The following is a 21597-nucleotide window of genomic DNA, read 5'->3' as shown; positions in this document are numbered from 1 at the left end:
CGGATGGTCTAATCGATGCTTGTGGTCTAAAACGTGTTATTGGCGGAGGGTTTTAGACAAATGCAAGAAAACCACTTTAATATTATTGTTTTTAATCTCCACAATATATTTATAGCTATGTTGGAATGTTGTAAAGAGACATGAAAAAAAGGCTAATTTGTCTTTCGAAATTTGCTGCAGCAGATTTAAATATAATTTAATCTTACAGACAATGACGAAAATACTTGTTTGTTATTTTTGGCTCAAATTCTCATCGTCCCTTGACTAAAAGTATAAAAGAAAATAAGAATGGTTGATGGAGAAAGATGACTTTTCTTGTTCACAAACTAACAGCAAACCCAACAAGATGGCTACAAAAGATTTCTAAAATCAGCAAGAGCACTGTCAGAATCTATGGTAACATTTAACATTCAAATGGTATGAACACAACATTCATTTTAGAAAACTGCAGTCCTTGTTTATTTAGTTAAAGTTGCTGTCCATTGCAGCCCTTTTTACAAGACGCACCATACCGGCTAATCGGCGTTAAATTACCGCAACGGTGTGTCTTATTAACGCGCCATGCCGGCATGGCGTTGCTCAAATTCAGTGGCATTTGTTCCACCTCGCTTGGTAGTTATATTGCGTAATGGTCTGTCTTGGCACAACAAAAGGAGGTGTCATGATGACTTGGGGAGTTAAGTAGAGCTGAGGAAAATAATCAAATAATCGATGCATCGGGATGCAGACATAAACGATTCTGCATCGTAGAAGAGTACGCCATAATCGATTATAGTGGAATGTAGTTTTGTTTTTTTAACGGCGGCACCAGCGCTGCATCCAAATCTGTCAGAGTGAGCGTCCTCCACATTTACCTCCGCCTAATGTGGTACTGCAGGGCTGAGCGCTAGAGTTGTCACCCGAGACCAAACCGGAACCGAATCAGCCCGACCGGTTCTGTTGGATTTGGACCAAGAATTATGTTAATTGAGCGGGTCCTCGTGCGGCGCGCTCCGCTCGCTCGATCAGCGACCGAGAGAGAGAGAGACACTGTCGGCTCACACAAGAGAGACGATCGGACGCTCCTCCAAACCGATGCTCCAAACACGCGTTATTATTTTCATCATTTAATTATTATTTCTCCTGGAAGAGCTCAGTCAGACCGAGTGTTGTAATGTAGGGAGATCCGGTCTTCGGGAGGGGGCGGGGTCAATGACGGCGGCTGCAGCGTGATCATCCGTCTCTTATTTAGGGACACGGAGAAGTTAAAAGGAGAGAGAAATAGAAGATAGAAGTTCTTGTTCCACTTTATTCTTTTGTGTCATGATGATAAACTGATGTTAAATTCAGCTTAAAGAGAAACTGGGAGGAAGCTTTGGTTCATTTTAGGTTACAGGAGACTTGTCTCCTATCTGCTCCTCCAGAGACAGCATGGACATGAGGGTCACATGGTGAGGGTCACACAGGACAGGTTAGTGGAAAGGTTTGTAGTTAGCTGGTTAGTGAAGGAGATCCATCAGCTGGGTAATTTAATCCTAATCCAGCCCACAGCCTTCTGCTGGTGTTATTATCAGAAAGAATAAAACACACATCTTAAATATTATTGGAAGTGTAGAATTTGTTTTATGTTTTATTATTTTCTGCATCAAACAGAACTTGATTCATTCTCCAACATTTCAGAAATGAACCGCTGGGTTCAAATAAAATAAACTAAGTCAAACATTTCATTTGGTGTTATTTCTGACACCCTTCAACTGTGGCATAAATATTTGACTCTAGAGCTGCTCAGAGACATTAAACACTCATATATGAACCCATTATTTATTTTATTATTATATTATGTGTCCTGTAGGTTTTCAGTACTTTTTTAGATTTTGTGAGTTTCTGCAAAGCGTGTTTTTCTCAGCCTGAGGCGTGGTGTTGAACGAGGAAACAGATGTTTTACTTTGTCAAATCTTCTTAAATGTTTAAAATGTTTTGTCCTAACCTGTTGTGAATGGAGAGCTTTTGAGGGATGGCAGGTTGTGTCATTTATGTTTTTGATAAAAAAATAAAAAGCAATTATCTGACATCTTCTATTTATCGATGAAAACAAATCAATATGAAATAATAGTGATGCATCGGGATATCGAATCGAATTGAATCGTTGACCCAATAATCGTAATCGAATCTGGAGACAAGTGAGGATTCACACCTCTAGCCGTAATTTTAGCTTTTTGAATAAAATCGGCTGAGACGGCAAACTGGAGCGCCGCGGGGCAACGTCCCTGCTAGAGCTGAAGCACAGATCACCAGACACCTTTATGAGAGGCTTGTTAAAATACCCAACGATCACAGCTTTGATCGCAAAAAAAAGCAAGTTATGTCCAAGATAAACAGAAGTCCGTGGCATCACATACCCCCCCCCCCCCCCCATACCCCTTTTATGGCGCCATCGCCTAATCTTTTGTTAAAAAGGACACGATTTGAAAAATGCTATGAAAGTGGGCGTTGCCAGGAGGCACAGAGTGGCATGGCCAAGTGTGGGGAATTTCCATCCTGGGAGGGAGGGGGAGTGGGAGGAGACTGTACCGATGATGTGAAATTGTACCAGCCCCAGTCAATCACAAGTTTAAAACGCAGTAGCTGCTGTTCTTCCACAAGGGGCAGCACTGAGATGTTTTAGACCTAGATTCTAGATTTAATCAAGTTTACACAAACATGTCAAAATATGCACAGAAACAGAAAGATTGCATTTTTAAAGACCTGATTATCTTGTTTATGAGCAAAAAATAGTTTTTTTGGGGGGTTAGTTACTCTTTAAGGCCGAAATAAACGACTCTTGTTCTTGAATGCTCTTCTCTAGCAGACAAAACAGAGCCAAAACACGTTGTTTTACAATGTTATGTTGTGTTTTACTTGTCCGTGAGAAAGTTTGCAACTCTGCATCAACGAGGTTCATCCTTAAACGCTCAAGCACGCTCTGTGATTGACGTTCGTACGTAAGCAGTAGTCTGGTGGTTAGTGCTGACCGGTGTTCAGTTCATCTTGCATTAAGCTCTATGGGACAGGGGACGGGCTTAGCACAAAATAAAACAAAACATTTAATTTCTTACATGATTTCATACTACATGATAAGACAATCACTTTTATGGATTTCTGAAACATCATACATAATGTCTGAAAGGGGAAAACTCTGGATAGCAGCTTTAAAGTAACCCATTTTAGAAAAAAGTCAAAGTATATTTTATAAGTAACAGTTTTACAGCAAGAATCCATTAAACTAAAAGCCAGATTTTCCTGTTTTTAAAATTATTATTATTATTTTTTTGTAGTATATGGAATGCGGTGAAAGAAAATGTCCAAAAGGCCTTCTGGGACACCCTGCAGGCTGAGCTGAACGACGACCCGCCTGAGTATAAACACGCCATTAAATTACTGGAGGAGATCAGAGAGGTCAGATCACAATGGGATGAATTTGTTGCTCTTTTGTACGATCTGTTTCACATTTCCGTACCTATTTACTTCTCCTTTTGTGATCACAGTAAAACCAAAAAGAACTCAATCAAAAATCACTAAACAAAGTAGTTTTTTCTTCTTTTTAATGAACAGATCCTGCTGTCATTCCTTAATCCGGGTGCCAATCGGATGCGAACCCAGATCATGGAGGTGCTGGACATGGACCTGATAAACCAGCAGGCTGACAACAATGCTGTAGACATCTGCGGACTTGCTTCGTACGTCGTTACCACCATGGGTAAGCTGTGTTCCCCGGAAAGGGATGGCGACATCAAGAAGCTCCAAGAACTAAACACAGAAAACATCGTGACTCTCTTCAGGTAACAAAACAAACTTTTGGTTTACGTATGTTCATGATTAAAAACAATCTGAGATTTAATTACCGTAATTTCTGGACTATAGAGCGCACCTCAATATAAGCCGCACCAGCAAAAAAAAAGGTTTTCTACACACACACATGCCGCACTCAAATGCAAGCTGCGGCGCAGCAGCCACATGCAGGTCTCCGGCGCACAGCGCATGTATGGCCATCAGGGTCCGAAATTAACACTCGCCACTCGCCAAATGCGAGTAAATTGCACCATTTGGCGAGTAAATTTTTGAGCTCTACCTGCCACCTGGCGAGTAAATGTTTGCACCAAATTAGTTATGTTTATTCATCCATCTTCCATGGATTTCTGATACTCCTCCCGCCTGCATGCAACGTACACAAATGTACGCGAAACGTGAGCGCTGCATCCAGCGTCATTTCCACCTATCCCATTCAATCAGTTTATCAAGTTAGCAGTTAGCTTCGTGTTAAAACTAGCGGTGAAATGTGGCGGTTTTTAACTGGAGTCAGCCAGCCTTCTAAAAGAAAACTTGTCGAACTGGAAGAAAAACCACCAGGACCAGTGGCAACCAGAAGATTTTGTGAAAAGTGGCGAACCGGAGATGGCGGAGTCGTGAGACAATTATGACGGCCACGTAGCGTTGCTGCCTTTCACAGACAACTGTCCCTCGGCATTCTTCAAATATCCAAAAAATGCCCATACTTCCGACTTAGTCTTCTTTGAGGGATAATAAATGTCCCGAGTGCTGCCGTCTCCTCCTGCCATTATTTCAGCTTTAGCTTAAAGAAAGTTTTGGTCGTAAACAACAAAGTGCGCATGTGCCGCCGGCAACTTCCAGCAGATGATACGGTGGCTGGTAAGGGTCACCGCGCCTACACCGCAGCCACGGTAATCCACCGAGATAATATATATATATATATATATATTTTTTTTTTTTAAAAACAAGACGGTTATTATTATTGTCAACTTTTTTTACCGGGGTTTACTGCTACACTGGTTACCGTGACAACCCTAGCTGACACACTTTCAGATATTCTCATGGTGCAGCTGTGTTCTCCAGAGATTAAGGACTTTGACCCAAATGAGACTGTAAGGCTTTGGCACAAAGACGGTGTCAGAAGCAGGAGGCCAGACTTCATGGACAGAGAAAACAAGGAGTCTGACTAGATTTCAATGAAAGAGTTCATAAAAACATCTCTAAAAATAAATAAATAAATAAATAGTAAAAATGACAAAAGAGTTGTTTTCCTTATTAATTGATGTTTTAATTATTTTGTCACTCTGTTTGGAATCAACATAATATAGAATAGCATGCTTTAGGTGGATCTAAATCATTTAGAATTTTGGCCGGTAAAAAATATGCTTGGCCGGTAGATTTTCATCATCTACCAGCCAACTTGGCCGGTGAGTAAAAAATTTAATTTCGGACCCTGATGGCCATAACATAAGATAATTATACAGAAAAATGCTACACAGAGGTTTTTCGTTGTTTTAATTCAACAAAACGAATTTTAAACACGGGTGAACGTGCCCGCAAGTTTAGAAAAGAAAACAGCACTGGTAGCATTCATATTTCTGGATGGTTATAAAATAAAAACAGAACGGACATGTTATTACCGGTAATTTGCATGTTTAGAAGAAAAGAACAGCGCTGACACAGCATTAATAAGCCCTGGATGATTAGAAAATAAAAACTGCACACAAAACATGCCTGTTTAGTAATGATCTGCACAGTGGAAACACCTCGGCCGTCTGCTCTTTGTGTGTTCACCCAGTCTTCAAGAATGTTTTCCAATTCCGGCCATCTGCTTTTATTTCCTCTTAAAGCTTTTGAAGAAGAAGAAGAAAGTATCATTTTTCTATAGCGCCTCTCAAGATAAAAATCACGAGGCGCTTCACAAAAGCAAAAAATGTAAAAATATAAAAAAGCATTTAGAAAATGTTTAAAAATATATTTAAAGTGAGCAAAAATAAGCAATTGTGATTTAAAAAAATGTTAAAAAGGAAAGAGTGAACAGGAAAGAGGGAAATCAGTGGATCTGAGGAAGGTGGAATAGGTGGGGAGAGCAGAATAAAGAGAGAGTGGTGAAGAAGGTCATACAAAAGCCAACTTGAACAAGTGAGTCTTCAGCTGCTTTTTAAAGGAGACCACTGAGTCCACTGATCTCAGGCTCAGGGGGAGAGAGTTCCAGAGTCTGGGGGCCACAGCAGCAAATGATCTGTCACCTTTGGTCTTTAGCCTGGTGCTGCACAACCAGTAGGCTTTGATCACTGGACCTCAGGGACCTGCTGGGGGTGTAGGGACTAAGAAGATCACCAATGTAAGATGGTGCTTGTCCATGTAAGGCCCTATAGACCAGAACCAGGATCTTGAAATGAACCCTGAAGTTGACTGGCAGCCAGTGAAGCTGGAGGAGAAGCGGGGTGATGTGGGTGTGTTTGGAGGACTTAGTCAGAAGCCGAGCACAGGCGTTCTGAACCACCTGTAGACGGTTCAGGGAGGTTCTGCTCAGACACGTGAAAAGAGAGTTACAGTAGTCTAAGTGTGAGGAGATGAAGGTGTGGAGAACTGTCTCAAGTTCAGAGCGGGACAGAATGGGACTCAGCTTAGCAATGTTCCTGAGATGGAAGAAGGAAGAACGAACAAGAGAACTGACATGAGAATCCAGGGTGAGAGCTGGGTCAAAGGTCACGCCAAGATTCCTGACAGAAGGTTTGGTGTGGGAAGCAAGATGACCAAGAGAGTCTCTGACTTTGGGAACCAGCTTGTCTGGGGCACAGATGAGGATCTCAGTCTTATCTTCATTCAGCTGAAGATTTTTTTACATTGATTTCTTCCCGCTGCCGCCTCCAACGTCGCACCATTGATTCATTTATGCCAAGCTCCCGTGCAGTGGCTCTGTTTCCGTGTTTGATGGCCAGATCGATCGCTTTTAACTTGAAAGCTGCAGCATATGCATTCCTCTGCGTGTTTTCCATGACGAGGGTGTGTCTGATGTGTAAACGTGCCGCTTTAAATCAAAGAGCGTCTTCTTCCGCGCATAACGTTTTGCCGTGCCTGTCTCACTTTACTGCTGGAGAGCGCCTCTAGTGGTTGTTGGCCAACAAAAATCTACATGAGCCGCACCATGATATTGGCCACAGGCTTCAAAGCACAGGGAAATAATGGCGGCTTGTAGGCCGGAAATTACGGTAGAGTTGGGGAAAAAAACAAAAACAGAATCTCTGCTCTTTTTTTTTTTTGATGCACAAGGGAGATACTACATGTTCTGGACTTGATGAGAGCAGACATGGTCAACTTTGCAATTCGAAGCATAAGACCTGTGCTGCAGGTGATTGGTGCTGAATACGAGAGGGAAAAGTTTCAAAATGTCCTGGACAAAACTCCCAGTGAGTAAACAAAACAAAAATTACACAGATCTAATCCGTCTGCTGCTTATAAGTCTGAGTCTGAAAATGGCTTTTTTTTTTAACTGAAAAACTGCTGTTTCATCAGATGCTTTAAACATCACCACCTCCTGGATCCAAGCAGCTATCGAAGAGCTTCTGTCGGTCAGAAAACCTGCTGAATTATCGAATAATCCGGAGAAAATATTGCAAGGCCTGCCTGGACCTTCTCAGATCTTCAATACGGCCTTCCTTCGTCTCCTCACGTGGGACTTCTCCAAGAGCTCCGTGCCTGAGGTAACGTGGTGCATTTGTAAATAAGAAAAGGTTCATAAAGATCCATTACTTTGTTCTTTTCTAACACAGCTCAATAAAAAACCAATTTTTTTTACCTGACATGTTTCGACTTAAGCCAGGCGTACACTGTGCGACTTTTTCACTCGTAGCACTCAGCTTCAGCTCAAACTGGACGACTTCCTCGCAGGGCAGATCTCACGAGTCATGCTCACATTTTACGTCTGGTACTAACACGTCCGACCTAAAACTATGCTAAAAATAGCAGTTTTTACTCAACACGTCAGACTTTTTTGTCTTGCCTGTTGTCCTTCGGGAGTGCTGCAGGAGGACACACAGGGATTTATGGGGGTTGGATGAGTAAAACGAAATAAAGAAAGTAAATCTGTGTTATGTGATCAGTTTAATTTGACATGAACACGACAAACACGCTTTCCTGACAATCTTTGTGAGTAAAAAAACGTGTAGAAATAAAATCGAACAACGTGAGTTATTAAGGAAATAGCGGGCGAGCGGTGTTGATGCAGGATTGCGCATGCGCCGTGAGCGGTTCTGATACTTTTTGGGTCGCAGCTGCTCGCAGCGCCGCTTCAACAGTGCGATACCCTCACGAGGGACGAGCAAAATATCAAACACGCCAGAAGTCCGTGCGAGCTCACGATTGCTGATCGGTAGCTGGTCACGTGGTGTTAATCGCCTCTCATAACCCCCTGTACACTACACGACGCTCGGCGCAAAACTCGCCTCGATCTTGTGGATTCTTGCACGAGTGGAAAATCGGCTCAAAAAAGTGAAAAAGTCGCACAGTGTACGCCCGGCTTAAAGCCTCTAGCCATCATCAGAGTCGCCGGTGTTGGTGGCTTCTCTTCAGTTCATCGTTGGGCAGCAGAGGACGGTGTCGCCCTCTACTCCGCGCGTCCTCCTCACTGATGGCACTGTCTCGTGCGTGATCCAGTGCGAATACTCCATGATGTCTGTTCATGGTTTTGTGTCCACGTCTCCTTATTTCTATCGCTTTGTGGCAGTTTGCCAGTTCAGGTAATTCTATTTCATTTTCTTATGTCATTTCCACTGTGGCGAGCACGTCTTTATAAAAGGGGGGCGTGACCCGATCAGGTGTGTCTGATTGCCCCGCTGACAGTGAGAGAGAGAGACACAGACCAGCGAAAAAAGGACGATTACTAGTAGAGTTGATATAATAACGAGAATATTTGTGAAAATAAAACCGATAAAACGGAGGAGAGACGAGACATTTCCACAGCGGAAATTAAGAGGACGAGATCGCAGTTTCGGTGTGACACGCAGCTGTTTCGCCCGGGTTACGATTCCGAGTTGGGCCTGTCCGACCCCGGTGCTTACGTTCTTCTGCCAGAACCACGAGACCCGTTGGGTTCCATGAGTAAGAACAATCTATTGAGTTTGACTGTGAGAGTGCCGCCGAGCTCAGAGCGGGTACATTGGTGGCTTCCCTGTCGCTGACACGAATGAATAGTCAGGAAGATCCATAAGCCGCTACGTTGTGTGTTGTTGGGTGTGTGATGTGTGTGTTGTGAGTTGATGGTGGGGTAATTTATGGTTTACGTTCTCCTTTGAAAAAGAAGGGTGTAGACTATTCTATTTTGCATCCTTTGTAGGGATTTTGTACATGGGGCGACGGTGGCACAGGAGATAAGTGCTCGCCCCGCAATCGGAAGGTTGCAGGTTCGAGCCCCGCTCAGTCTGTCGCTGTCGTTGTGTCCTTGGGCAAGACACTTAACCCACGTTGCCTGCTGGTGGTGGTCGGAGGGACCGGTGGCACCAGTGCTCGGCAGCCTCGCCTCTGTCAGTGCGCCCCAGGGCAGCTGTGGCTACATTGTAGCTCATCCCCACCAGTGTGTGAATGGGTGAATGACTGATTGTGTTGTAAAGCGCCTTGGGGGGTTCCAGGACTCTAGAAGGTGCTATATCAAATACAGGCCATTTACCATTTAACATCAAGGGTAACTAATCGCTGTAATTGATCTTGTATGTCAGGAGAGACCTGGCTGGCACCCCACTCCTTCATGTACAAATCTGTTACAGCTTCTTTTATCCATCTTTAGTATTTTTGTTGTTCGGTGTTTAGGATCCTTGTGTTGTCCCAATTCATTACACGATTGTCCCTTGTGCAGTGATCTGTTATGGCTGATTGCTTTATTGTACTTTCTGATTCTTGTTTTGCAGCTCTTGTGGGTCTTGGACTTGTGTCCCTCCCGCACTCTTTGTTGTTCTATTTTTGTGTGTTGAGTTGGTGTCTGGTTTCTCTTATGTATGTTTTATTGCAAAGTTTGCATGGTATTTTGTAGCTGACTCCACATTATACCACAGAGCAAATATAATAACTGCATGGTGGCGCAGTGGTTAGCACTGTTGCCTCGCAGCACGAGGGTTGCACGTTCGAAACTCGGCTGCGGTCTTTCTGCGTGGAGGTGCGTGTTCTCCCCATGCATGCGTGGGTTTCCTCCGTGTACGCCGGTTTCCACCGCAGATCGCAACATGCCCTATAGGTTATAAATTGTAAGTCGCTTTGGATAAAAGCGTCTGCCAAGTAAATAAACATAATAACAGAAAAACGAGATCGCAAACTAGAGGATCAACACATGCAAAGCGCATAAAATCCTTTGGATTCCCAACATGGGCAATAAACAAAGGAAAACTACAAACAATAGAAAAGAAAAACAAACCAGAAAGACGAGAGCCAAAACCAGCAATAACCCTTCTATATATCAACGGCATGACAGAAAAAAATAACATAATATCAACACACCAACAAAACCGTACATGACGGTCAGAAAAGAGTTTAGTACACCCAAAAAACAAGATCTCCGCTGATAAAAATGTGGAGTCGTATATGAAATACCATGCAAACTGTGCAATAAAACAAACATAGGGGAAAATGGACACACACATAAAACATCAGAGTGTGAGAGGGAAACAAGTGTAAGACACACAGGAGCTGTCCCATAATGGTCTGGGACGGAACACGGATCATACATACAGAACAACAAAATTACTAAAGATGGATCAAAGACGCCATAGAAATAAGGAGACGTGGATACAAAACCGTGAACGGAGACGATGGAGTATTCACTCTGGATCACGCATGGGACAGTGTCATCAGCGAGGAGGACGCGGGCAGTAGAGGGCGACACCGCCGTCTGCTAAATGGAAGTGACGCCCAGAGCTGCAGCCATCGAATATTTTTGTAATCGAGTACTCTATCGAATCTTTTATCGATTAATCGAGTACTCTAATAAATTACTCTTTTGCGTTTTTAAACCATTATATCAAATAGCATGTTATAAAATATGAAAGACCTCTTGAAATGAGCAATTGCCAGTTATTCTTCAAGTTTTATTCAAAATTAGTTTTCAAAACTTCAGCACTTCAACTTTACTTCACAGTAAACAAATGCGAGCGGCTGCGGCCCAAACAGCGCCAGAACCGCTCACGGCACATGCGCAAACTTGGCTCGCCAGCTGTTTCCCTATTAACACACATCCGTTTTAATTTCTACACTTTTTTTCTCACACTAACAAGGATTGTCTAAAGCATGTTTGCCGTGGTTTTGTCAAATTATACTGATCACACAACATTTATTTACTTTCTCTCGTTTTCCTCCGCCGCTCATAAATACCCGTGTCCTCCTGCAGCAATCCTGAGGGACAACAGGCATCAATAACAACAAAGTAAAAAGTCCGACGTGTTGAAAAACTGCTATTTTTAGCACATTTTAAGTCCGACGTGTTGCTACCAGACGTACGGTGTGAGCTGAAACTGAGTGCTACAAATGAAAAAGTCACACAGTGTCTGCAGAATATATAGAAATAGGCTAAAATGCATTATCTTGTAGAGGCTCCAAGTCCGCTTGCAAAAGAGACATTTACATGTGGATGTTTCCTGGTCAGAAGCTGCAGCATCGAGGATGTGATGTTGTGATAGGCCATTTTACAGTATTTACACTGGAGTACGTTTTCCACCTTACGACGTGAAAAATGGTCCCACACCTTAGACATTTTGTGTCTTTTTAGAACTCCACCGGGGTCCACGTTGTCCGCCATGCCATGGCGTAAGAGAAAGTTAAGTTACATTCGCTACTCGCGTGTGCATTCAGTGCAGTGTGTATGTGCGTCGCTTATTTCGGTCCGGGTGAAACATGACCCGGGCGAAGCCTCGAGGCAGAGAATTTGACTCGAGGATTTTTTGTACTCGAATTATTCGAGGTACTCGAGGAATCGTTTCAGCCCTAGTGACGCCACCAACACCGGCGAACTCTGATGATGGCTAGAGGCATTAGTCAAAACTTGTATAGTTAAAATTGATTTTTTTACTAAGCTGTGTTGTCGGGGACTTGCACAAACAGCCAGAGAAGCACTGCTGATGGTTCTGAAAACTCCGTTTTATTTTTGGAGAAGCTTAAAAAATAACATGAATTTGACCTAATAAATAAATCTGTGTAAACTCAGGATGTCTCCTGAGACGAGACTAGTCAGAATGACACCAGCACAAGTCCAACGTCATCAAGAAGGGCCTTTTAGGCACACCAGGTTCAACTTAAATAGTGGCTGATCAGAACAGAACACACGCACACACACACACACACACACACACACACACACACACACACACACACACACACACACACACACACACACACACACACACCAGTCTAATCAGTTCAGGTAACTCAAATAACTAAATCATAATTACAACCTCCAAATCAAATCAAATCGCTTTTATTGTCACGTCACATGTGCAGGTACACTGGTACAGTACATGCGAGTGAAATTCTTGTGTGCGAGCTTCACAGCAACAGTTGTGCAAAATACAATAACGTAAAAACAATCAAAGTATAAAAATGGCTAATCTTAGTAATAATATATATAGAATGTAAGGTATATACATTCCTAAATGTGTGTGCTAAGTATTTTATTTTTTATTTTTCTACGTGTGTGCATGTGAGTGTGTGTATAATGCGTATATACATATTTAACCAATGAATAAAGTAAACAATAAAACAAGAGATATAAAATATACAGAGGTTGGTATGTGCAAAACAGTGGCATTAATGTACAGTATGGAGTGTGTAATGTTGGAGTTTCAGTAGTGAGTGTGAGGTGTCTGCGAAGTGCAGATAACATAATCCATAACAGAAAATATCTACACTAATTAAAGCATGCACATGAATCTCCCCTCCCTTGGGAGTAGGTAGATCCCAGAAGTGCTGATTAGACTTCCTGAGGAGATGAGCTGCAGGTGTGTGAGACTCCACAAGCAACTCCAAGTCACTGGTAACTCAAATAAAACACAAAATCAACACATGCATTCATAAACATTAGAAGGCTGATTGTGTGCTTGTCATCCTAGACAGAACACAGAAAACAAATAAACATTACCAGAAGACCATAACCCTGCCGTCTAACCCATGTGTTAAAAAAGAACAAAGTAATGGATTACAAAGTGACACACAGAACCAACGTATGAAGATGTTTTTAAATGGCAGACTGAGCACACTGAGTCTTTGTTCTACTTTAGACTTGGGTGGTGGATGAGACCCAACTAGAGGAGATTCAGAGGCAGCTGAAGCAGGCTGTGGCTGTGAACACGGTGCTTCTCATTGTGTTCAGTACCATTGGTGATCGGATCCAGGGTCTCTCTGTCCTGTCTGACCGCTTGAAGAGGATGATCACTGTGCTGCTGAACGGGATGCACAAACCGTCAGTTTTCTTTCCTTTACTTTCATTTAAATTCAAAGCTGAGCAGAAAAATGTTTATTTTATTTTATTTTCCATTTTCAGGAACTTTAACTTAAAGGAAACACTAGAGGGCACCAGTGTACAGATTTGCTGCGAACTCAACAAGTCTCTGAGGGAGAGGGACTTCCCAGCGCTGACCCCAGAGCAGCAGGCCACACTGACGGGACAGATATGCAGCATCGGACAGAAGGACAACCCTGTTCGCACCCTTGTTGGTAAGAACCTGAACCTGAGAGTCTGAAGATCATCTTGAATAGGTATCAGGGGTGGTAAATGATCCAGAAATTTACCTGACTGAGAGTTTTCTCATGTCTCCCCCCCCCCCCGTAGAGGATCGTGTCCACCAGTACTTCATGGGGCTCCTCTCTGACCCCAGACCCGAGGTCAAACTTCAAGAGGCACCAGCGGGCTTGGCTGCCATCCAACCAGAACTAGGTGTGATTGGGAAAGCCTTCATCACTCTGGTCAACTACAACAGGGCTGTCTACGCACCTTTCTACATGGAAATCATGAAGAAGCTGCTATTCTTCAGTGATCCACCAGCAACAAGCCTTCCCCAGGAACCAGCTCAGGGATCCATTCCTCATGACTGACACAGAAGTTTCTCGTGGAGTTGAAGAATATTTCTTTGCTGTCATATGTGGCTGATTCTGATTTGATGTTGGTGTTGGGAGGGCTTGTCGAGAAAGGAAAATTCTAAAATGAGAGAAAGTTTATTAAATAAATGTATGAAGTCCTAAAAGTGTTTAAAGGAGAGGCATTCTGAGTTTGTTTATCACACTAAAGGCACATTTATGTGTTTAGCATCAGCTGTGTGACCTTTGTGTAAATGCTCTCTGACCAGCAAAAACAAGCTAGTGTTATATTCCGTTTGTAATTTCTACCAAAAGTCTTTATTGTTGGGGCAAAAAGTAGGAGGGTGAAAACTTTACAGTGTATGAGACCTACAGCCAGTTTTATGAAACAGTGCAGAAGATGTTTGTGTCAGATTTGAAGTTAGTAATAGAAAATCTGAAAGTTGTTAATATTTTTTTCATATTAATGAATATTATTTGCATGGTAGTTGCTTTAACCTAAAGCGACTTACAAATGTTACTAAGTTGTTAAATAGCCAAAGAGCTAAACTGTGCTTATGAATGATAAGGAATCTTAGTTCTGATTTGTCAGTAACATGATTGTGCTTGCCTGCATGAGTAGAAGTTGGAGTTTGTTCATTTTAGTTCCTATAAGAGTTGTTTGTTGGGAGTGGTTTTCTTTTACTATATTTGTTCTGGATTTTACTGCCAGTGCTTGTTCTAATGATTTTGTTCCGATGTATGTTGCAGTGCAAAGTACTGTAGTCTTTACAGTCTAGCTGTATAGATTAAGTAATGGTGCTGACATTTATATGTTTTTGTCCAAATTGACCTTTAAATGCACAAAGAAAATCAAGTAGAGTTTTACGAAAAGTTTACATGAAAATGTGGTCAATTGAGGGATTCTGTTAATATAACAAACTTGAAAATGAATCCATTTATCTTGTCATAAAATTATTAAACTACGAATAAGTTGTGGTAAACTTTAACACAATACACATTACTTAATCATGAGCATTTTGCCTGAAAATAAATCTTTTTTAAAACAAGAAGTTAAAAAAATGGCAAAAAGAAAGCTGTTCACTGTTTTTGTGCTTGTTTTATGTTTGGGTTCTATTTTCAGCGTGTCTATATTTAAAAAACCATCAGCACCTAGTTCTACTTTGCAAGTTTATGATGACCTACACCATCATTTTATCTTGGTAATGGATGCTGTAAACTGGTGCTGTTACCAGGCAATTGTGTTGCATTACAGGACAATCCGGAAATCAAATCTTTTTTTGTGAAAGTTGCAAATGTACGCTTTCTTATTATCACAAGTCACATAGTATACATATGAAAAAAGAATTGTTGAAAAGGGTAATTTTGTACAACCCAAAAATTTGCTAATGACAGTTTATTATCAAAGTAATTAAAAGCTGTATTTTTTTTTAATTATCTCAAAGTAGCGCAACGTTGCAAGTGCTTTTCAAATTACGAAACGTTTGCTGTTGAAGAACATGGAAATATTCCTGAAAATTAAATTTTATAGTGCATGTTACATTAAACTTGGTAGAAAAAAGTTAAAAAAAAATCATATACATACATTTTACGAGGTTTCAATAGTCCCTGAATGCAGCATTAGTTTGCCCGGCTACAGATTCGTCAAACTTGTGAGCGAATTCGTCACGTGACGTAAAAGTCACCACATGATTGGCTGGCTCTAACCGTAGCATTTGTTTTTTTTGTTCTGAACCAGGAAGCTCGTCTGACTAAATTGGGTGTGTAATTTCACGTCAACACAGAATTGAACCCTCTTTATCTTTCACCGGATTATTTCAGCGTGGTTACATTTAAGTGACGTACTATCAAACAAGCGGCCTTTTTGTTAAACAGCTAAATATACTCGTAAGTATTTGTTTTCTGTCACTTTCTTTGTTTAGTCTGAATGGTTGTAATTGTAACAGCTCAAAATTATCCAAATATACTTATTGGCACACATACGCGAAGTTAACTGTTGACGTGCGGTTAGTAAATGAATTATTTTCAAATAATGAAACGCTTCTCTAAACAAATTACCGAGTTCATACTAATTGTGAGGTAAAAGTTAAGTATTTCAACTTTTGCCCTTTCGAACAGCTGATAAGCTTTTGTAGTTTAGCTTTTGCTGTCTTCCGGTTTCTCTTCGTCTTGGTTTTATTTTCTTAAGGTAGCCTGTTTAAACTGTCTCCATATAATACAGAAAACTCTACAGCAGTTGTATGAAAAATGAGCTGTTTAGTTTTAAACAAAATGGTTAAATTAAATCCCCATTACACATTCATATTGCGCCATTTCCCATGAACCAGGCAGTCAAAACCCTACTCAAGCTGAGCATCATAGAGCAAGTAGATGATGTTTAGTGTGAATCACACTGTATAGAATCTGCAAAGATATACATGCCTGTGTTTATGTGCTGGAAATGACACACACACACACACACACACACACCACACACATGTTGACAGTTTTTTACTTAAACGTACCGTTTCTCAGCCCAAATTAGAGCAAATACAATAAAACCCTGACCAAATCTGTAATAGATCAGTGTTTAGAAAGTGGGACACTACTCAAACTCAGTTGGATTTAATAATCTACCTTATTCACAAATATTGTTTAGAGCATACAGGTGTGGTGGAAATTTTTATATCATACACGTGACTTGTGCTTATTGCAGCCTATTTCTCCACAGTACAGACAGAACTCCTTCACACTAGATTCTGTCTACACAACTGGCCAAAACATGCATCCTGCTTCTCCGATAGCCTTGATATGTCTGCCAGGTCCTGGGAAGGAGAGGAGCAAGGAGGTTATTGTCACACAATTCTCTTCATAAATTTTCAGGCCGTGCATGGTCGGTGGCCTCTGTAGAGATGGTGATGGAGGAGCAGGCCCGGAGCTGCCTGCTGCGCTTTCGCCACAAACTGGTGCAGGACATCAAGCCCACCTATCTCATGGACCACATGATCAGTGATGATGTGATCACTGTGGATGAGGAGGAGAGGGTCAGGACTCAGGTGAGCTAGAGCAAAAAGCCATTGGTTATTTCTAACCATAATGTTTAACACTGTTGTTCTCATAGTTTTTGTTATGTGCCGATCTTGAAGTTAGTTTGGGTGAGACATTTAGAGATTTGGCTCTGAATTCACACCTGAACAGATGGTAAATTATAAAAAAAAAAAGAGTCAACAGCTTTTATGAAATGTAAAAAACCACCCAGGAACCTGCATGTTTAAAGCACTGTTCACGTCTTTTCCTCTCCAGCCCACCAGGAAGGACCAGGCTGCAGCGCTCGTTGAGCTCCTACTGAGGAAAGACAATCGTTCCTACATTTCTTTCTACAACGCCCTGGTTAAAGAGGCATATGATGATTTGGCCAATCTACTGCATGCTGGTTTACCGCATGTCTCATCTGATGCACTTAAGGGCTTCTCTCCCGACAGTACACCCTATGGTGAGAATTTATGGGATGGGAGAGAAGATTTGCTAACTTTGGCTTTCACTGTGTAGGAGTGCTCAAGTGTACTTGCTGTTTTGGCAACAACCTGTAAACTTATTGATTTTTTTTAATTTAAATATTTTAGCAATAATACTCAATCTCATCCTTTTCTGGCGTATCCAACAGTCCAGATGGTCCTAAGTGAAGGTGGAGTCCCACAGAGACCTGTAGTGTTCGTCAGCAGACCTGAGCTGGTAAACCGGGTCCAGGAGAAACTCTATCAACTCCATAAGATCTCCGGATGGGTGACGATCTTTGGCATGGCTGGCTCAGGCAAATCTGTTCTTGCTTCTGAAGCTGTTAGACACCATGGGCTTATTGAAGGTAAATAACGTTTGACTAGTTCAACCGAAATGCTGCTTGATGGACACATTTTAATGCTTTTCAGAACGTTTCCACATTGCATTAGATGAGCTCCTCTTCTTCACTGCCTGCAGAGGTTTTTCCTGGAGGGATCCACTGGCTATCCATTGGTCAGCTGGATAAACCAGGCCTGCTGGTGAAGGTCCAGTCATTGTGTTTTCGTCTGGAGCAAAGCCTGGATGCACAGTCGCGCCACCGGCCCCCCAGCTCTCTGGATGAAGCCAAGGAATGTCTGCGCTTCCTCATGCTGCGCAAATATCCGAGGTTAACCCATTTTTGAAAACTTCTCATGTTTAAAATTCTCCTGTCTGTGCAGAAGCTAAAGCTCTTCACAGATACCATCGCTGCAGCAAAAATGCATCTGAATGGGGATTCATTATTTTATATTTCCAAAAGACCAAATTATCTTAGAGTCTGGGTGAATGGTTAAACTTTAATTAATGCACAACTTAATGGGCGAGGGCATTTTTCTTTATTGAAAGTTGCATTAATAATTTTTTCTATATTGGATCCAGATTCAAGTGTTTTTGATTTAATTAATCTAGGCTCATTTCCCATAATGCCTTTTGTGTTTGAAAATTCCTCCAAATCAAAAATGTCTACTTGGATGCCATTTGTTATTTTATTGATTATCATTATTGTGGTGCAGTTGGTAGTAGGGACACTCCAAACCGATCACGTGATCGGAAATCGGGCCAGGTGACGTGTTTTTGAAAGGATCGGAATCGGGAGAAGTAAATGGAATTTAACCTTTTAAAACAACAAACATGACTTTTTAAATTTATCCTAAGATAGAGATTATCAAATTGAACAATAATAGCTTAGTTTTATTTTCAAAAAGTCCCTCTACATCAATAATATTTGTTTCTTGTGCGAAAACAACATAGTAACATCACACAATTTATTGCAGGCAAGGACTCAAGACACCAAGCCAATTTATTATTTTCAATAATTCTGAACATTAAAGACACAAAGTATCTTAAAATTTCCACTCAATTCTTCTAAATAGGTAAAATATTTGCGTTGTTTTTGTAATAAAATATTATAAAATAGTAAAAATGAATAAATAAATTAATGATTATTTGTGTTATTTCTTTTTTTAAGAGTTTATTTTGCACAGGTTTGTCACATTTGGAGCAGAAATTTGTTCATAAAAAAACAAAAAATTACAACATTTTCTATAATTAGTCCCTTTTGAAGCAAACATTCTGCTGTGGTTTTGTTTTTGTGTGTTTTTCATTATTTTTCATTCCTAATTTGCTCCTGTGATGTTGATCTTTTGGTAGATCTCTACTGATTCTAGATGACATCTGGGACAGCACCGTGCTGAAGGTGTTCGATGTCCACTGTCGAGTTCTTCTGACTTCCAGAAACAAAAGCATTGCTGATTCCGTCAGTGGTAAGTGAGCTGTTGTGACTTCATGCAGAGATTTTCTTTGATGCCAAACTAAACCACTACTCTGCTGTTTTTATGTTTTAGGCTCCAAACACGAGGTGGAAGTGGAAAGTGGGCTGGACGACAAAAAGGCTTTAGAGATTCTGGCTCTCTACACAAAAACGGAGTTAAAGAAACTTCCTACAGAGGCTCATAGCATCGTCAGGGAGTGTAAAGGTCTGTCAACTGATTTGTAATTCATGCACTGAGTCGATTGAGGTCGGTGCCGTTTTTTGCTCTTGTGCTTGTTAAACGCTGTATTTGGTGAGCGATCTACACGCTTTCTGATTTGTTTTTGTGCTTCTCATCAGGCTCTCCTCTGGTGTTGTCGCTGATCGGCGCTCTGCTCAAAGAGAAACCAAACCGCTGGCCTTACTACCTCCGCCAGCTGCAGCAGAAGCAGTTTAAGCGCATTAGGAAGTCTTCTTCTTATGACTACGATGCTTTAGATCAGGCCATGGCTGCAAGCATTGAGGTTCTTCCTGAGGAGCACCAAGAGCTCTACAAGGACTTGACTGTGCTGGAGAAAGACGTGAAGATCCCCGCTAAGGTTTAACATCACAAGATGCTTTCAAATGTTTTAGATTTTTCGGGAAATTACTTCAGGATTTATTTGATGCTTTTATGCGCAATTTAACAAATTTAGTTATTTGAAAAACGTAAAAACTCAACCTAAGTACTCTGCACCTATTTTTCGTCAACTAAAGTCACCCGTTCATGAGTTAACGCTCTAGAAAACGGTCCAGTGCTCAGACACACGACAGAACTCTGGAATGTCCTTTTCCCCAGGTTCTGTCTGTTCTGTGGGATCTGGAGCTGGAGGAAGTGGAGGACATTCTCCACGAGTTTGTCAACAAGTCTCTGCTTTTTGTGGACAGTCACAATAAGCCCCATCTGTACTACCTTCATGACCTGCAGCTGGACTTCCTGTTGGAGCAGAACCGAGATCAGATTGGGGTGAGTTTATGTTAAAAAAAAAAGGACTGACCCACCATAAGCCTTTGTCGGCTGTGCTGAAGAGAAAGGTACAGAACCAAATTATTTAATTAATTAGCTGCGAGTTCTCCTGCCCTCTGTCCTCCTGGCCACACACACACACACACACACACACACACACACACACACACACACACACACACACACACACACACACACACACACACACACACACACACACACACACACACACACACACACACACAAGGGACTGTCAGCTCTCAGAGCTCTGTGAAGCTGACGGGGGTCAGCTTCACAGAGCTTGCTCTCGTCTCAGCTGTTATTTTCGTTAAGGAGTGTGCACGTGCAGCATGCGCGCCTTGTGCACGAGCCTCCTATTGAAGCTGCCTTTACGCTTTTGGCCAGAGGGGGCAATCTCGAGCATAAAAATTCAAAACTCCGTAAAGTCCCTTTAAGAAGCTGTACCACCTCGAGTCGTATAAAAATGTGACTGAACGTGATACATGTGACAGCCCCATCTAATGGACAACCTTTGTTTCTGCGCATACCTGTAGTTATCGTTCTTTTATCCTTATCAAGGTGAAATCCTCAATATATCTTGATATTGATTTTAGGCCATATCGCCCAGCCCTACTGTCACTTCAAGAGTCTGGAACAGTGAGAAAAAAAAAACATTTTTTAATTATTTCTGATTATAATCAGTCACTCTGAGATTTTCATGCAGGCTGAACATGAAAATAGTCTCCTACACCTATCTCCTGCATTAGCTTCTGATAGAAAATAGACAGTGAAACTCTAGGATTAGAAAAGCGTGATGGTTCTACGTCACATTGTCATTTAACTGTCATTGACTCACCATCACCCATCTTGACTAGCGATGGGGGAAGGCTGTTGTTGGTTTAGCGTCCCCGAAACGACAGAAAACGTCTCCGCTAGTAGAAGCTAACCATTAGCATTAGCAACTCCACCACACGGCACACGCTCCTCCAGGCTTGTGTTATTTGTGAAGATGAAACATCAATGTTGCAGAGCAAACAGTCAGTGGTAGAATCATGTTATCCAATCTGAGGAGAGATGCCCACATATCAGGAAATAAGAGTCCAAACTCACCTGTTCAGGCTGGATTTGGCGTGACCTTCCTCACTACCCTGTCCTTATTCAGCTGTTTCTTTTGCCTTTCATTTTCTCTTTCCCTGTCATCACATTTTTTAATCACATTTTTTTTATTTTTCAAATTGTTATGATTTTTTTAAAATAATTTTTAATCTTATTTATTTTTTAAATGTTTGCTCTTGTGAAGTGCCTCGTGATTTTTATCCCGAGAGGCTTTAACGATTAAATTTGCATATTATTTAATGAACCATAAAATGTGAGATTCCATAGGAAATATGGGTACTTTTAACAGAAGATTGGAAATTTTTATTGCAGGGATTATGTAACCACTTCGTATTAACTCGGAGACAAAAGAAAGGGAGTCAAGTTTAAA

General features: G+C 41.4%; 2 protein-coding genes across 3 annotated transcripts in view; both read left to right on the top strand.

Annotated features, from left to right (window-relative positions):
* tcp11l2 (t-complex 11, testis-specific-like 2) overlaps positions 1-14327 on the top strand; it is a 19973-nt gene extending 5646 nt beyond the window's left edge. The window contains exons 4-10 of the mRNA XM_015960047.3: positions 3294-3414; positions 3571-3797; positions 7063-7199; positions 7306-7493; positions 13044-13225; positions 13307-13479; positions 13595-14327. Coding sequence (XP_015815533.3) covers positions 3294-3414; positions 3571-3797; positions 7063-7199; positions 7306-7493; positions 13044-13225; positions 13307-13479; positions 13595-13857 — 1291 coding nt within the window. The 3' untranslated portion in view covers positions 13858-14327. The remainder of the gene's footprint in view (positions 1-3293; positions 3415-3570; positions 3798-7062; positions 7200-7305; positions 7494-13043; positions 13226-13306; positions 13480-13594) is intronic.
* A 1261-nt stretch (positions 14328-15588) lies between these two features.
* apaf1 (apoptotic peptidase activating factor 1) overlaps positions 15589-21597 on the top strand; it is a 76224-nt gene continuing 70215 nt past the window's right edge. For both annotated transcript variants that reach the window (XM_054739747.2, XM_054739749.2), the window contains exons 1-9: positions 15589-15726; positions 16702-16874; positions 17122-17311; positions 17483-17680; positions 17794-17983; positions 19006-19118; positions 19200-19331; positions 19466-19704; positions 19944-20111. In XM_054739747.2, coding sequence (XP_054595722.2) covers positions 16731-16874; positions 17122-17311; positions 17483-17680; positions 17794-17983; positions 19006-19118; positions 19200-19331; positions 19466-19704; positions 19944-20111 — 1374 coding nt within the window. In that variant the 5' untranslated portion in view covers positions 15589-15726; positions 16702-16730. The remainder of the gene's footprint in view (positions 15727-16701; positions 16875-17121; positions 17312-17482; positions 17681-17793; positions 17984-19005; positions 19119-19199; positions 19332-19465; positions 19705-19943; positions 20112-21597) is intronic.

The sequence above is a fragment of the Nothobranchius furzeri genome, chromosome 1 (genome assembly GCF_043380555.1).
Source record: "Nothobranchius furzeri strain GRZ-AD chromosome 1, NfurGRZ-RIMD1, whole genome shotgun sequence".
In the NCBI taxonomy this organism is placed as follows: Eukaryota; Metazoa; Chordata; class Actinopteri; order Cyprinodontiformes; family Nothobranchiidae; genus Nothobranchius; species Nothobranchius furzeri.
The sequence above is the reverse complement of the archived record's forward strand: the minus strand, read 5'-3'. Positions and strand labels throughout refer to the sequence as shown.